General features: G+C 47.5%; 1 protein-coding gene across 2 annotated transcripts in view; it reads left to right on the forward strand.

Moving 5' to 3' along the window:
• ATP6V1C2 (ATPase H+ transporting V1 subunit C2) overlaps positions 1 to 17,461 on the forward strand; it is a 59,934-nt gene that overhangs the window by 23,886 nt on the left and 18,587 nt on the right. For both annotated transcript variants that reach the window (XM_003787393.3, XM_003787392.3), the window contains exons 3-4: positions 7,679 to 7,764; positions 15,137 to 15,231. In XM_003787393.3, the coding sequence (XP_003787441.1) occupies positions 7,679 to 7,764; positions 15,137 to 15,231 (181 nt within the window). The remainder of the gene's footprint in view (positions 1 to 7,678; positions 7,765 to 15,136; positions 15,232 to 17,461) is intronic.

Genomic DNA, 17,461 nt, shown 5'->3' on the forward strand with positions numbered 1-17,461 from the left:
CAACGCCCGGCTATTTTTTGGTTGCAGCCGTCATTGTTGTTTGGCGGGTCCGAGCTGGGGATTCAAACCCGCCACCTTAGGTGTACGTGGCTGGCATCTTAGCCGGTTGAGCTATAGGCGCTGAGCCCCAACTACTTTTCTACTTTCCATCTCTATGAATGTGACTGTTTTAGGTAGCTACTATGAGTGAAATCAGGGTATTTGTCCTTTTGCAACTGGTTTATTTTACTTAGCATAATGTCTTGAGGTTCATTCATATTGTAGCATGTGTCAGAATTTCCTTCCTGTGTATGGCGAGTGATATTCCATTGTATGGATACCTTCTGTTCTGTTTGTTCATTTGTCCATGGACAGATGCTTGGATTGCTCCTACCCTTTGGCTATTGATAATAATGCTGCTATTTTTATCTATTTTTATTATTAAATATTTATTATTTGTTTTATTATGATTTACTATATTATTATTATTTTTAAGACAGGGTCTTGCGGGCAGTGCCTGTGGCTCAGTGGGTATGGCACTGGCCCCATATACCGAGGGTAGCACATTCGAATCCGGCCCTGGCCAAACTGCAACAAAAAATAGCCATGTGTTATGGCGGGGGCCTGTAGTCCCAGCTACTCGGGAGGCCGAGGCAAGAGAATCACCTAAGCCCAGGAGTTGGAGGTTACTGTAAGCTGTGATGCTACAGCACTCTACCAAGGACGATAAAGTGAGATTCTGTCTCTGAAAAAAAAAAAAAGACAGGGTCTTGCTCTGTCACCCAGGCTAGAGTGCAGTGGCATCTCACTTTGTTACCCAGGCTGGTACTGAACTCATGATCTCAAGCAATCTTCCTAGCTCAGCCTCCCAAAGTAATCTTTTAACTAATTCAAATGTAGCTGTAGCATTACATAGATGCTTAGAAACTGAATGTGTCCATCTTACACACATAAAGGTAATAACCAGTGTCAACAGTTTGGTGTCTTTTTCTGTTTCTTTCAGGATTCTTATTTAGGTGTATGCTTAAACTTTTTGTTTTGACATAATTTCAAAGTTTCAGAAATTTGCAAGATTACTAAAAGAATGTTCATATACTCTTTTCTTTATTTCTTTTTTTTTTTGAGACAGAGTCTTTGTCACCCTGGGTAGAGTGCTGTGGCATCTTAGCTCACAGCAACCTCAAACTCTTGGTCACAAGCAATCCTCTTGCCGTAGCCTCCCAAGGAGTTGGGACTACAGGCACCTGCCACAATGCCTGGCTATTTATTTTTTTAGAGACGGGGGTCTTGCTCTTGCTCAGGCTGGTCACAAACTCCTGAGCTCAGGCAGTCCACCCGCCTCAGCCTCCCAGAGTGCTAGGATTGCAGGCGTGAGCCACTGCGCCCGGTCTCCATACACTCTTTTCTATATCTTCTTTCTCTCTATGTCTGGGTTTCTCTCTCTCTCTTTTTCTGGACTCTTTGAGAGCCAGTTGCAGTTCCTTTTCTTCTAGGTACTTGAAGTTGTATTTTCTAAAAGCAAGAACATTCTCTTATATAACTTTAGTCCAGTGATCAAAATCGGGAATAGGATACTTATTTTTACTTGTTTATCACCGCAAAAGAAAATGCCGGGTTTTCTTAGATAACGATGATGAACCCTGAGATGGCTTCCTGTATTTCGTGATGAATTGTCCATGTCTCTTTAGCCTCATTTGAACTGAAACATTTTTTTCCTGACGTTTTTCAGACTTTTTGTGGCTTTCCCGACACTGAGTGTTTTGAAGTGTACAGGTCAGTTATTTTGTAAAATGTTCTTTAATTTGACCTCATGTGATGTTTCCTCATGGTTAGACTCAGGTTATGCACTTTTGGCAAGAACTCCACAGAGGCGATGCTGTGTTCCCTCGGTGCTTGGTGGCAGAGGCCTGTACTGTTGATCTTTCATGCTGTGGGTGTGTCAGCTCTGCTCACTTGACTAAGGCAGTGTCTGCTTTCAGGGTATTTTTTGCAATGAGGTAAAAGTTACATACAATGCAGTGTACACATCCTAAGTGAACAGGTTGGTGAGTTTTGCCAAGTAAGTACTGTGTATCAGTGTGGTCAACACTGCAACTGATGGCTGTATATAATGTTTGTTGTTGCCTTTTAAATTAAAAAAGTACGATTTGTATATCTCCCCTTATGGGTTAATATAAATTTTTGTCAAGCATTTTATAGAAAGGTGCTAGGTTTTACTTTAAAGTAGCATTGAAGAACATAGGCTTTGGAGCCAGGTAGATTTGTGATGGCCTTCTGCTTTGTCATTAATTTTATTTATTTATTTTTTTACTTTGAGACAGAGTCTTACTTTTTTGCCCTCAGTAGAGTGCAGTGGTGTCACAGCTCACATCAACCTCCAACTCCTGGGCTTTGGCGATTCTCTTGCCTCAGTCTCCCGAGTAGCTGGGACTACAGGTGCCCACCACAACGCTCAGCTATTTTTGTTGCAGTTTGGCTGGGGTTGGGTTCGAACCCTCCACCCTCGGTATATGGGGCCAGCAACCTACCCACTGAGCCATAGGCACCAACCTTTTTATTTTTTTTTGAGAGAAAGTCTCACTTCATTGCTCTCAGTAAAGTGCTGTGGCGTCATAGCTCACAGCAACCTCAAACTCTTGGGCTCAAGCGATTCTCTTGCCTCAGCCACCCAAGTAACTGGGATTACTGTGCCCACTACAATGCTCGGCTATTTTTAGAGACAAGGTCTGGCTGTGGTTTAGGCTGGTCTCAAACCTGTGAGCTCATGGTAATCCACCCACATCGGCCTACTGGAGGGATAAGATTACAGGTGTGAGTCAATGCACCCAGCCTAATAAAACTAAATTTTTTTAAAAAGATGAACAAGACAATAGAAAAACCGGCAAAAGATATGAACATGCTGTTTACAGGCTGGGCTCAGTGGCTCACACCTGTAATCTTAGCACTCTGAGAAGCCAAGGTGGGTGGATTGCTTGAACTCCGAAGTTGGAGACCCCATCTCTACTAAAAATAGAAAAACTGAGGCAAGAGGATCGTCTTCCCTCAGCCTCCCAAATAGCTGGGACTACAGGCACCCGCCACAATGCCCGGCTATTTTTTTTATTGCAGTTGTCATTGTTGTTTTAGCAGGCCCAGGCCCAACCTGCCAGCCTTGGTGTATATGGCCGCCGCCCTACCCACTGAGCTACAGGCGCTGCCAGAAAACAGCCTTTTATAGTCAATCGATGTGAGAAAAGATGTCCAGCTTCACTGATGATTAAAGACATGCAAATTTCAATGACAATGAGATATAATTTCTCAGCTGTCAGATTGGCAGAGATTAAAAAGGTTCGTAATACCTATGTTGGCAAGGGTTTGGGGAAGCAGCCAGTCTCTTATGCTGCGCGTGTGAGTATACATTGGCTCTGAGTGTTTGGAGGGTAGTTTGGCTTTACTTGTTAAAATTGTAAATCCTGTTTATTCCAGTCATCGGTCCTTTAGCAACTATACCTGCACACGTGGGTGCAATAGTGGGTTACTGTCATACTTATCAAAGTGGAGACAACCCATGTGTTCATAGCAGGGAACTAGTTATGGGAGGGCCATGTGATGAAATGCTATGCAGTACATGAAAGGAACGAGGAAGTCCTGGTTTTATGGGGAAGGGTGTTTGCAATAATCTGTAAGGTGAAAAACCTAACTTGGAGCAGTGTATAGATGCTTGGGTTCCTTTCAGTGAGGAAAATTTTCTATTTCCGGAATATCACAATTTGCTAACGACCATCGTTAAAGATCACAGCTAAGTCAGGGCTGTTTTGATTATGTGGAACTAGTGCTTTGTTCTGGTAGGTACGCTTTGTCAGACCATGTTATTCTGGGATGTTTTGGTGTACATGCCTAGGGCGAAACTCGCTCCTAGGGCTAAACTCGCTATAGTTAGAAACTTCACAGAAGCTTGGGTGGGTAGCAGCAAAGAGTCCTTAAAATGATGAATGAGTTCTGTTTTAGATCCATTAGGACAGAAGCAATCACATGTTTTAGGTGCGGTCGAGTGCCAGTGTTCTTTTATTCATTCAACAAACATTGCTGACCAGCTGCTATGAGTCAGGCACTCCAGTGGGTGCTGGATTTACTACCACCTTCTAGAAGTCTCCAGCCTTTTTTTTTTCCTGCTGCTCATGGAAGAAGAGTTTTTTGGGCCACACATTAAATAAACAAACAATACTGAAAGCTGATGAGAAAAAAAAAAATTGTCCCTGAATAATTTTCACAATTTCTGACATTACAGATAAGCAAAACAGTCATAAAAGAATCTGTGGACTGCCGGCCACAACTTGGATACCCCTAAGACAAATAATTATTTAAAATATTGTAGGGCATATGACAATAGGAGACAGCAACTTGCACATGTCACAGTAATGGTAAGAGAGGAACTGTTGACAACATTTAAGCAGAAGCTCCCTGAGAGTGGGGACTTCGTTTTGTACATAGCATCTGAATCGTGCTTGGCCCACAGCAGAGGCATAATGTGTGGAATTTGCCGAATGCGTAAATGAATGAACAAATGGATTTATTGAGTCAGAATCTCAATAGATAATCAAAGACACACTGATAGAATCTAGGAGGGCCTTCTTGTAAGACACACAAAGTTAGACTGGGCAGGGTGGCTCACACCTGTAATCCTAGCACTCTGGGAGGCTGAGGTGGGTGAATTGCCTGAGCTCAGGAGTTTGAGACCAGCATGAGCAAGAGTAAGAGCCTGTCTCTATTAAAAATAGAAAAAAACTAGCTGGGCATTGTGGTGGGCGCCTGTAGTCCAAGCTACTTGGGAGGCTGAGGCAGGAAAATCGCTTGAGCCCTAGAGTTTGAGGTTTCTGTGAGCTGTGATGCCATGGCACTCTACAAAGGGTAACAGAGTAAGCCTGTCTCAAAAGTAAAAAAAAAAGAGACTCAAAGTTGTTTGTGGGCTTTAGGAGAATCCTAAGGGACAGTGCAGGAACCTGGACTGGTGGAGAGACGCTGTCACAATCTCTTGACTGGAGGGATGAGGGAACTGATGTTACTGGAACTGGGAAGGAACAGATCTCCCCCCATCTCCTGCTAGATCTTCCTGGGTGAGACTCAGAGGGCAGAGAGCCCAAAGCAATCTACCCAGTTCACCTAGAGCACATCTGGAGGTGCTGCAAAAACTCCCAGCAAGTGACCTGACACTTTATATGTGTTGTACCAAACTCCCCAGAGAACTTTATGAGGCAAAGAGTATTATCTCCATTTTACAGCTGAGGAAACTGAGGTTAGTTAGGGAACTTGCCCAAGGTTATAATCAGTAACATGCTATTAACTACTACTCTTAAGATATGCGGAAATCTAAGACCAGGGTGGGCCACAAGGGCTGTAAAGATGGCAGCCCAGAACCTTGCCTTTGGAGTCCTCACATGGACTAGATTAGGGGATTGCACATTACTTCTCTGAGCCTCAGTTTCCCCATCTGTAAAATGGGAGAGTATTCACCTTTTAGAATTCTCATCAGGATTAAATAAAAATGTTTGTCACTTGGTACACTGTACTAAATGGTAGGTGATATCTAAAGAAGACTTCAAGTCACATAATCACTGCAGGCATTAAGCCATTGGGAGTATGCCAGAATACCAAGTGTGTTTCCTCCTGGGTGGGGGTGTCTGGGTGTTCGTTTTTGGTTAACTACTCTATACTTGCATTTTCCAGTTTTTGACTATGAACATTTATTACTTAGATAATCAGGAAAGCAAATTGTTATCCTCCTCCCCCCCCCTTAGCTTTTATCAAGGGCTTTCCCATGTGCTTCTTCTGCCTCAGTTTTCCACGTTGGGCCCCTGGGCATTGTGCTCTGGGTGGCCAGTGTAGCTGGCCACTGCCTGCAACAGCAGAAGACCTTGTACTGCATCTGGGATTCAGTGGCCTGAGTCTGCTCCTCCTATAAACATGCCTCCCTCCAGGGAGCCGGGAGAATGCAGGGAGAGAGAGCCTGAGGCAAAGATTTGGATCATCAGATCTTCAGACTCCAGCCTAGTGTGACCTGATTTCCAGTCGGATTACAACTTGATCGGCCTCCTGAGGCAGGCTTTCTTTGCTATTAGGTGACCGGTGCCCAGTGAGTTATACTAATGTTAATAATGATCCTGTAAAGTCAGCATAATCTGCATTTTATGGATAACAGAACTGAGGCTTAAAGAAATCAACTTGGCTTAAATCGTGCATACATTTGGTAATTGGCAGAGTCATGCCAAATTTGAGCTTTTCTGCTTCCAAATTTCCTTCCTGTAATTTCTTTTTCTTTCTTATACTTTCTAAAGCCTTCAGTTGTTTTCTGGAGACAAAAAGTTTTAATAGGCCGGGCTCACAGGTGGCTCACACCTGTAATCTCAGCATTCTGGGAGGCCAAGGCTGGTAGATAACTTGAGCTTAGGAGTTTGAGACCAGCCTGAGCAAGAGCAAGACCCCATTTCCAAAAACTAGCTGAGACCTGTAGCCCAGCTACTTGGGAGGCTGAGGCAAAAGAATCATTTACGCCTAGGAGTTTGAGGTTGCCGTGAGCTATGATGCCACAGCATTCTACTGGGGTTGACAAAGTGAGACCCTGTCTTAAAAAAATTTTTAATTTTCTTTTTCTTTTCTTTCTTTTTTTTTTTTTTTGGAGATAGAGTCTCACTCTGTGCCCTGGGTAGAGTGCCATGCCATGGTGTCATAGCTCACAGCAACCTTAAACTCTTGGGCTCAAGCCATTATCTTACTTCAGCCTCCTTAGTAGCTGGGACTCCAGGTGCCCACAACAATGCTTTAACTAGATTTTCTTTCTTTTTTTTTAAGACAAAGTCTCACTATGTTGCCCTCAGTAGTGCACTGTGGCATCACAGCTCACAGCAACCTCAAACTCTTGGGCTTAAGCAATTCTCTTGCCTCGGCCTCCCAAGTAGCTGGGACTATAGGCGCCTGCCACAACGTCTGGCTATTTTTTTGTTGCAGTTGTTTAGCTGGCCTGGGCCAGGTTTGAACCCTCCACCCTTGGTGTATGTGGCTGGTGCTGTAACTACTGTGCTATAGGCGCTGAGCCTAGATTTTCTATTTTTTTAGTAGAGCTGGGGTCTCTTCCTCAGGCCGGTCTTCAACTCTTAAACTCAGGCAATTCATCTACCTCAACCTCCCAGAGTGCTAGGATTGCAGGCGAAGTTTTAATTTTCTAATTACAAAAGCAACACCAGATTACTACAGAAAATATGTGGAGTAGGAAGAATGTTTTTGCATAGTTGCAGCCAGCGACAATAGTATCTGGATAATTTTGTGTGTTGGTTTTTTTCTGCATAGCATGATAATACATGCCTTGTTTCACAGTGTTAGAAATTCTCTGAAGCTCTATTTCTAATGGCTGCCTAATAATTTCTCAGCTGGATATACCATCATTTACTTAAACAATTCCCTATTGTTTAGTCTTCCAGTCACCAACAGTGCTGCAAAGAACATCGTTTTATTCAGAAAGCTTTTTGTTTTGTCCTGTTTCCTTAAGATGGTTTCTTAGAAGTGGAATTACTGGTTCAAAAGCTATGGACATTTTAAACCTCTCCATAGAGATTGCCAAATATATTCCCCTAAAGGTTGTCACCAGCTGCTTTTCCTGCCAGCAGTGTGGGAGACTATTCTGAGGGCAGCTTCCTACTCTAACTGGCTTTTTCTTTCCTCTCTGAAGCCTCATAAAGAGGATGGCCCAGAGTGTGGCAGAAGTCATGGAGGACTCAAAGGGGAAGGTCCAGGAGAACCTTCTGGCCAATGGAGGTAGGTGGATGGAGTGGTCTTACGCAGTGCTTTCCCCGATTATTCACGCCCATCACTGTGGCTACACGGTGATAACAGGTGCTCTGAATTGGCATGCTGGGCAGAGCTGTTCTCTCCTACTCACAGCACCGCCAGGTTTGGGGACCATGCCCCTTTGTACATTCATGGCTCTGCTGTTCCCGAGGCATGTGGCTTATGCTGTTGCTGAGCTCAGTGAAATTGGGCACGAACATGGGTTTATGGGATCTAAGCCTAGCTCCCTCAGTCTGGCCCATCCACCCTCTCCGTCAGCTTCTGCTCTCGCCATGTGGGAAATTCTGCCCATGTACCTCACCCCAGCTAATGTATCCATTTCCCCTAATGAGGGGTGAAAAATGCTTTTGTGCCTTAAGGAATTCTCCCAATGTGTCCTTCTTTTTCTTTGAGACAGATTCTCACTATGTCACCCTGAGTAGAATGCTGTGGCGTCCCAGCTGATAGCAACCTCAAACTCTTGGGCTCAAGCAATTTTCATTCCTCAGCCTCCCGAGTAGCTGGGACTACTGGCTATTTTTTAGAGACCGTGTCCCACTCTTGCTCAGGGTGTTCTCGAACTCCTGAGCTTAAGTGATCCACCCGTCTCAGCCTCCCAGAGTGCTGGGATTACGGGCATGAGCCACTGTGCCTGGCCTCCAATGAGTCTTTAGTTGCTGCCCAATGAACAGGGGACAGGGGGGCATGCTTAGTGTAGTGTTATTCTGCATTTGGAGTTTCTGTCTCATCCATGCTGATAAGATAAATCTTTAGATTCCAATGGTGTTTGGGGGCCATTAATTATGTGCATACTCTGTGCGTGCATAAAATGTGTGAGACAAAAGCTTTGAGACTTTGGAAACTTTAGAATTAAATGTTCAAATATGTGTCGAGAGAATTAGACTTATGTGACGCTATATGTATATATATTGAAAATGTTAGGCACCGCATAACATGTCAGTCAATGGTTGACCACACGTATAGCGTAGTCCCATAAGATAAAAATACTCTATTTTAACTGTACCTTTTCTATGTTTAGATATGTTTATATTTCAAATACGTAACATTGCATCATAATTGCCTGCAGTACAGTGCTTTACAGGTTTATAACCTAGGAGCCATAGGCTAATCTATATACCCTAGGCGTGTAGAAGGCTCTACCATCTGAGTTTGTGGAATTGCACTCATGTCCAAACAATGACAAAATCACCTAACAGTGCATTTCTCAAAACATGTCCCTGTCATTAAGTGGTGCATGACTGTATTTATTATATATGTAATATTTATGTCATTTGTTATAAATACAACATACATTCATGTTTTTCCCTCCTGGAAATATTAAGAGCCTTTTAATTTATGTGTTTAAATTGACAAATGTAGATGTTCATACTCCCAGATGTGATCTTGGCTTTGTACGTCTATGTGGTGCCATAATGCCATCTTATTATATTGCAGGCTTGAAGGAAAAAATGAAATGTTTGAAGAGTAGGTTGTGCGTTGTTTGCTGTGTGTGCGCTCAGTGTGATGGCTGCATGTCCCTGGGAAGGTGGCATCTCAGTCTGGTTATAGGGGTACAGTGATCATGTTGCGATAATTTCTCAAGTAACAGCCTCGTAGCTTGGTCACGATATCCATATGACACAGATAGCCACTGTTTCATCCTTTCCTTCTCTTTCTCCTGTCATCCCTGCCTGTCCTGGGCAGCACTGCATGCCTCCTGGAAATTGGGACCGCTTTGACTCTGTGGAGTTCAAAGTGGACTTCTGCATTTTTTTGCTTGTGGTCTTTTCCCTGCCTGGATGGCTGTAGCTGGTGTCCTGCTGGCCCACTCTCAGACTGCCTGTTTTATGGCTAGTGGAAGCTTAAGTGGGAGACTTCACCTGGCCTCAATGGGGTTCACATGCAATGAGCCTCCTGGGGTGGTCCCTGTACCCACAGGCCATTCCTGTGTGATTATTAGAAGAAGCCATTTGCTTTGGGTTTTCTCCAACCTGCTCAAGTTGGTGGAATTAAAGATAACAAATAATTTTATGGCAAATAAAAACCTTTACAGATTGGAAGTGACCAAATACCCTCCTACTCTCAGTGTTTGGCACGCTGAGATTTATTGCTGATGCAAAAAAAAAAAAGAAAAATTACTTTGTCAAGTTAACCAACTGATCTTACATCCCAGCAGGTAACATAGGTTAGGGCTTGCAACGCCTAGACTGAAAAGCTGGCCCAAGGTAGCAACCTACTTTTCTACATAAATTGGTTTTAGGGCATGAGAATTTAAGCTTATATTAAAATAAAGATCAGGTTGGTGCCCGTCGCTCAGTGGGTAGGGCACCAGCCACATAAACCCAGGCTGGCAGGTTTGAACCCAGCCCAGGCCAGCTAAACAACAATGACAACTACAACAACAAAAAAAATGGCCAGGTGTTGTGGTGGGTGCTGGTAGTCCCAGCTACTTGGAAGTCTGAGGCAAGAGAATCGCTTAAGCCCAGGAGTTTGAGGTTGCTGTGAGCTGTGACTCCACGACACTCTACCCAGGGTGACATAGTGAGATTCTGTCTCAAAAAAATAAACAAATAAATAAAATAAAGATCTAAACACTTACTTTTTACTCAAAATCAGTGTAACTTAAAGCTAGATGCTATTATTATGCAGTACCTGTCTCCAGTCTGTAAGGCATCAGCTCTGACAAACGATGGCCTCTCAAATTCAGCTTTGTTAGGTTAATATGTTTCATTATCTCTAGGCCTCCTGTGAGTTGGGTCTCAACAACTTCCCAAGACTAGAGCTGCTATAGCATGTACTCTAAACCCGTCTTGCACAAAAGCCCAGGACAGTAGTACCTTGGTACCTTCTGAACCTTGACAATGCCCGCTAGCGTATTAAAGGCTCTGAAAAGCTTTATAATCAAGAGAGCTTCTTAAACTTTTGTTGACTTAGACTTTCCCAGTATTATCTGAATGAGGAAATCTTTTTCTTCTATGTGGCACCCATGAACTAGTGATTGACAGAATTACTAGAGGAATTCATTTTTGCGTTTTAATCCTATCTCCTCCAGAGGAATTTAGGGCACTGCTGCTCAAAAGGGTCAGCAGCTGGTCAGACCTGGTTCGAAAGTCACCTCTCCAAGTCTTACTTTTCTCACCTATAAATGGACTTGGTAATGATCACTTTGTAGGCCCGTGGCTCTGCCTGGGCACCTCTTGTTTTTGTTTGCTCTCTGCCTCCAGCCAAGTTGGGAGCACAGAAGGACATAGATGGCTTTGATTACAGAAGAAGCTGAGCCAACCACATGTCGTCTGGCCCGAACCCTAGAATGTCTACAGAGAAGACAAACACCCAAGGGCCTGTCTGGCTAACCAGGCAATTGGTGGCAGCTGTGTGGTCACAGTCCTGCGCTCTGCTGCTTGCTGGGCAGGCCTTGTTTTGGTTCTTAGATGAGATTGTTATTGCTCAAGAGTTGCTGGCCTGTGTATAGCATGTTTTGACATGGGGCAAGTCTGGCTGGGTCACAGTTTGATGTCACAGGCCCTTAGTCCACGCCCCACAAGGCTTTCCCCACTCCCCCACCACCAGGCTTCACTGACTTCAGCCCAGGCAGAGGAGGTGAGGTCTGTTCTCTCCCAAGTGTTGGAAAAAAGGCTGCAGTACTGTGAGTGAAGGAAGGCCAGAGGAACGGATTATCCTCAGCCAGCTTTCTTACCAGACACTGTGGGAGGACAGAAAAGAGTCCTTGTACACTTAATCTGGGGCAAGGCTGATGTTCAGGACATGATAGAGGAGACAGGAAAAGGGAGGTCACAGTCACAGACCCAGGGGTTTTCTGAGGCTCCTACAGGGAGACCCTTGTGAGCATCCTCGGGTGGAGGGAGGGTCTCCCGGAAAGGGGATCTCACCCCTTTGGTCTGAATGCCATGAAGTCTCTGGCTTTGGTGAAAATGTATGGAGACCCAGAGTGATCTGAAATGTGTCTCTTCTAATCAACACAGTGTGAGCTAATAACAATCATGGTCACTAGGAAGGTTTCTGCTAGTATTTTATGGAGTATGTTTATGGAGCACTTGCTCTGTGTGGGGCACTGTGGCAGGCTCTGGTGACACAGATGAGTGAGTCATAGTCTCTGCCTCAGGAGCCTGTGAGAGGGAGAGGCCCAGGGGTGGCCATACTGCATCTCAGTGTAAGAGAGCTCAGGTGTGGGGCATAGGGGGGAGACAGGGCAGCTTCCAGAAGCTTCTGTCCATTCATCCTATTCGTCTTGTCCTGCAAGCTGAAGGATGAAAACAGCAGGGAGACAAGAGAGGGAGCTGAATGGGACTTGGCTGTGGTGGACCTGCCTTGGGTGCTGGAGGGCCAGAGGAGGAGGAGGGTGGGGTGGCCATGACAGCACACATCAATTGCCTGGCTCTCCTGGCCTGGGCTTACGTAGAGGTGAGCGTGTCGGGCACCTGTGCAGAGGGGACCAGGACAGATTTGGGACCCACTGCCCTTCCTGCTGCAGGAGCCCTCCCCCTGCTCCTGGTCAGCCGTAGCCCTGCTGTCATGGCCTGACTCCCACACTTCCTCCCCAGGCCTGCATCCTTTTAAACAAGGTCATTTCCCCACCATGGTGTGGCAATGTCAAAATCTGTTTGAATGCCTGCATTAATACCAAAATCTGTCTGACTCAATTTGGGCTGCCATCACAGAATACCACAGACTGGGTGGCTTAAAGGACAGATGTTTACTTTCCGGAGGCCAAAAGTTCAAGATCAACTGATCTGGTTTCTGATGAGAGCTCCTAGCTTATAGATGGCCACCTTCTTGCTGCGTCTTCACACAGTCTTTCCTTGATACACGCATGTGGGGAGAGAATGCTGGTCAGACTCTTTGCTGCTGGCCCTCCTTAGAAGGACACGAATCCTCTCAGATCAGGGCCCCATCCTTAGCACCATGGAGATGCTCTTGTCAACAGGTGGTTCTCCCTGTGTCAGTTCCAGCACCAATGTTGAGAAGGTATAGGACGAACTCTCCTGAAGACCTCTTCCAGGTCCTGGTTATCTAGAAAGTATCTGAGGAGTGGGCATCCCTTTCCACAGGCAGGTGGCTGTGGTCTGACTGTGGTCATGGTAGGGAGGGGAACTGCGGCCTGTCCTTTCTGTGGAGCCTCCTGTGTGTCTTCTCATTTCATAATAGAAGTGACACCACCTACCAGTTTCCTTATTTGTAAAATGGGGGTAATGATAGTACTTAATAGGGTTGGAGAATTAATTAAATGAAATAATTTGTGTCCCGGCCCAAGGTCAGCAATCAGCAAATGTCAGCTACTTAATGGTTGGCATCACCATTCTGATTATGTTAATTCATTTTTACCTCTCCTATGCCGGCAGTCTGCCACCCTGCCACCCTGCCACCCTGCCACTAGCCTGGTTTCCTCCTCTGAGTCTCATTTTGTTCCCATCTGCCTCACGGGGACTTGTCTACCCACACATCCAAGTCAGCTGAGCTCACCACCACTTCCCTCCGTCCCCTCCCACGGCCTGTGTGGCTCTGTGGCCTAGAGCACATTCCTGCCTCCACCCAGCCACTCAGCTTGAAATCAGGGTGTCGCCAGGCCTGCCTTGCACCCAGGAGTCCCTGGCCTTGAGTGCTGAGCAGCCAGCCATTTCTCCCTTCCCTAGGGCTCCTTCAGCCCCTCTGAGTGTCACCATCTTTACCCCCTAACCCCATGCCAGCCATGGAAGTCTCTTCCAAAGTGCCACCAAGGCAGCCCTCTACAGACTTGTTTGGCGACCCCACTGGCACTGCCATTTGAGTTGGAGGCATCAGCATCTGATTCCCTGCTCATACTGGGGCTGAGTAAGTGGAACTTGGTGTGACTGGCGTGGGATGACGTGCAGATGCAACCCTTTGTGCCTCCCTTGTCCTTCCTGCTCAGCCTCTGTCCACACTCCCTGTTCCCTCAGCTCTACCCACTAACTCCCTGTTGCCCAAACACATGAAACTGCCAGTCCTTGTCACCTGACACCCAGCACCCTCTTTGAGGACCACATGGCCGCCTTCCCTTCCCTGTCACCCTCTGGGTCATGCCGCACGGGTGGAGCCACTGCCCTCACTGGGAGGAACTGGTGCCAGCTCTTCCTCCTCTCTGAGCTCCCTAGGTGCTGTGTCCACCTTGGGGCCTCCCGTAGACTATGAGCGCCTTGACACTGGCCCAAGGGGGGGGTTGTCTGGGCTGTGTGCCTAGCAGGGTGGCTGAGTGTTGTGAGCCTGGAGTCAGGCACATATAGGTGGGTGCTCTTGCCGGAGGTGCAGAGATTCCAAGGACCACCAAGGAATCCCTTGAGGCATCTGCCAAGTATCTTGCTCACTGCAGGTGTATCAGAGTACAGGGCGGCTGGCACAGTTAGTGCTCTTGAAGTGTGTATAGAACTAATCTGAAGAGGGCAGGCACTTGAGGTGTGTGGCTCCCCCATTTCTCAGGTAAGGAACAGGTTTCCTCCCTAACTTGATGGAGGCCTGGGGGCTCTGAGGCAGTCAAGGGTCATTCAGGTTGCTCTTGTCTGGCCTCCACCCTGGGGCTCTCTCCTCCACCCCACAGCTGCTTAGTGTAGCCAGAAACACCCTAAAGGCAGTGGGGTTTTGTTTGTTTTTGGAGAAATAAAACAAAAAAAGGAAACGCATGCAAACACTGGTAAGTTCACTGTAGACTTTGTAAGAAAGGTATACGGTGAGCAATGCACTTTCCTGGCAGGCAGTAAAAACCAAGTCACATGTGCTGGTATTTTGCAAATGTTAAAAAATGCCTTCATTGAAATAGACAATGCAGGTTGAAATTGCCTTGTCTAGAGCTTGGGCACAGGAGGCAGGAGATGCTTGCCCTCATCAGATGGCCCCTAGTACCAGCGCCAGGCTGCGTGGTTTCAGGGTTGGCTTGATGTTCTCTGATGTGCCTTTGGGGTACCTGAAGACAGAGGGGTAACCCCACAGAGCAGTGTGGCCTGAGCTTATGGCCAGGTGGAGAGTTAGCTCTGTGCCCACTCTGGACAGCACCTGGCTTTGCTTCTGCCTCTGGGGGAAGCAACTGTCCCAAATGGCAGGCCCCTGGTGTGGCAGCCATCTGAAGAAGAGCTTGGGCACAGAAGCTCTCGGAAGCTGCGGTATGTTTTCCAGAGGGCTTTAGGGCGCTGCCAAGGGCTCTGGCGATGGGCCGACTGGTGCAGAGCTCCCTGCTCCCGTGGTGGCTTTTGCTTTCCCAGGGGCCCAAGCCTTCCTCCCAGTGTTGTCACTAGCTGCTTCTTTGGTGTCAGCAGTGACACCTGGCTGGGGTTTAGCAGTCTTGATCTGGCATGTGGCATGCTCACTCACTTGCTGAAATGTGTCCTTCCAGTTGATTTGACATCCTTTGTGACCCACTTTGAATGGGACATGGCCAAATACCCTGCAAAGCAGCCGCTCGTGGGCGTGGTGGACACGTTAGCAAAGGTGAGTGGAGGGGCTGCTTGTGGGGACCCTGCGCCATGGCAGGTGGGTCTGCCTGGGGCTTCAGAGGGGTGAGAGGCTGGGGTTCTAGCCATGGCGAGGAACTTTGGGTGGGTTCCCTACCCACACTTTCTCCAGTCGGCCCTGGTTTCTGAGGTGTGGCCAACTTCCAAAAATTTGGGGGCTCAGGGCAGCCCTGGCACAGGAAAGTGGTTAGTCCCCTGGCCCTCCATATGGTTGGCTGTGGTCCTACAGGGGCTGAGCCAGACCCCCTCACCTCATACCCTCTACCTCTTTTCTTTTCCTACCCTGCTCTGCTCTTAGGAACCTGACACCCCCAGCCACCACCCAGTCTCCCCCCCACCCCCCACCCCGTGATTATTTACATGCAGAACTGTCGGCTCTAAGTAGGGAGTGCAGTGTAGACATCCCCTCATGAGTGATGCCCAGACAGGCAGTGGCCTCCCTTGTACTGATGAAATAGAGACCCTGTGGCATGGCCCGTGGGGACATGTTGGTGTCTGGCAGCCCTGGTGACTTCTGTGTCTCTTCACCAAGGGCGAGCACTGACAAAGGCCCTGAGATCAAGGCTGGCTGTTTCTAACAGTCCTGCCCTCCCTCTCCCCACAGCACGCTGACCCCCTAATATGCTCTCTCCTACTGCTGGGGGTAGGGGGTAGGCGGGGAGAAGTTCCTAGGGGGCCAGGAATGAGGCATCCTATCTACCGTGAGGAGCAACCACCTAGAATGGCAGGAGGGTTGGCCTCAGGCTCATCCCCTCGCAGCTTCTGCAGGGCTCCTGAGGCTAGGCTGGGCCAAAGGCCAGGGACTGTTACATCAAGGAGGTCCCAGGCTGTCCTGGAAGACCCCCAAGGAGGGGCTGCCCATAGCACTTGTGCCAGGTGTGGCGTCTAGGAGGCCCTGTGCCTGGCTTCCATAGAACTGAAAGCCTGAGGCTGTTTGTGGGGCTGGCCACGCCCTGCCCTACCCTGTGCCTGCTTGGGATTCTCTGAGTCCCAGGGATGCTGGGCTAACCCTGTCAGGAAGTACCCCTGGGACACATAGGGGGAGCAGAGGCAGTGTAGAGAATACCTAGATTCTCTAGCCCAGTGTACCCCAAGAGTGGCTTTGGGAGGGGAGCAGGGAAGGAAGGAGGGCACCAGCTTTTTGGCTACCCAGGTGTGCCTGGAACCATGCTGGGCTCTCTTACTCTCATCTCACTCTGCGAGGTGGGGGTCTCACCCTCTGGTTTTAAAAGAGGAAGTGCCCTATAGGCTGGAGGAGGGGGTTGGACAGTCCCTGCCACCCCCCACCCCCCAAGCTACAGAGTCCTGAGTGTCACCCCACCAGCACTGCCAGACTGACCCTAAGGGAGCCCACAGCTCTGCCTAAGGGACTGGGGACTTGCCCAGAACCCACAGCTGCTGAAACAGGGAACCAGCTCTTAGAGGCCAGTAGGGCTGAGGCTGCGGGGTACTGGCTTCCCCATTCCTTCCTGTGCCAGGAACATGTGTGTGACGCCCCACACCTGTTGTTCTGCCAACAAGAGGTCTGAGTCTGTCAACTCAGGACGTCTAGCCAAAGAAGCCCCCCTATGGTGTCACAGCAATTCTGTGGCAGGGAGCTCAGAAGTCAGGGAGCTCGTGGCAGGGTGCAAAGCTGGTGAGAGCCAGAACTGCACTTGCACCTGAGCTGACCACCGGCTCGAAAGCCCTTGTCCTCCTGCTGTCATTCTGGCTGCAACTGCTCAGCAGCTTTTCCTTGCTTGTGGTGAAATCAGAAAAAGGACAAGTAGGCTGGGCGTGGTGGCTCACGCCTGTAATCCCAGCACTTTGGGAGGCCAAGGTGGGCAGATCACTTGAGTTCAGGAGTTTGAGACCAGCCTGAGCAAGAGCAAGACCCTGTCTCTAAGAAAATGCAGGGCGTGTGGTGGATGCCTATAGTCCTAGCTACTTAGGAGGCTGAGACAAGAGGATTGCTTAAGTCCAAGAGTTTGAGGTTTCTGTGAGCTGTGACACCATGGCACTCTACTGAAGGTGACAAAGTGAGACTGTCTCAAAAAGAAAACAAGGCCAAGTAATAATTATTTTTGTTTTTTTTCCCTTTTCATAATAAATATGTATACTTTTTCTTTTTTTCTTTTTTTTATTAAGTCATATACACATAGATCATGAATACATTTATGCATATGTGGGGTACAATGTGTTGTTTTTTTATACAATTTGACATGCTT

This window comes from Otolemur garnettii, unplaced genomic scaffold (genome assembly GCF_000181295.1).
Source record: "Otolemur garnettii isolate 467f Iridium unplaced genomic scaffold, OtoGar3 scaffold00022, whole genome shotgun sequence".
NCBI lineage: Eukaryota > Metazoa > Chordata > Mammalia > Primates > Galagidae > Otolemur > Otolemur garnettii.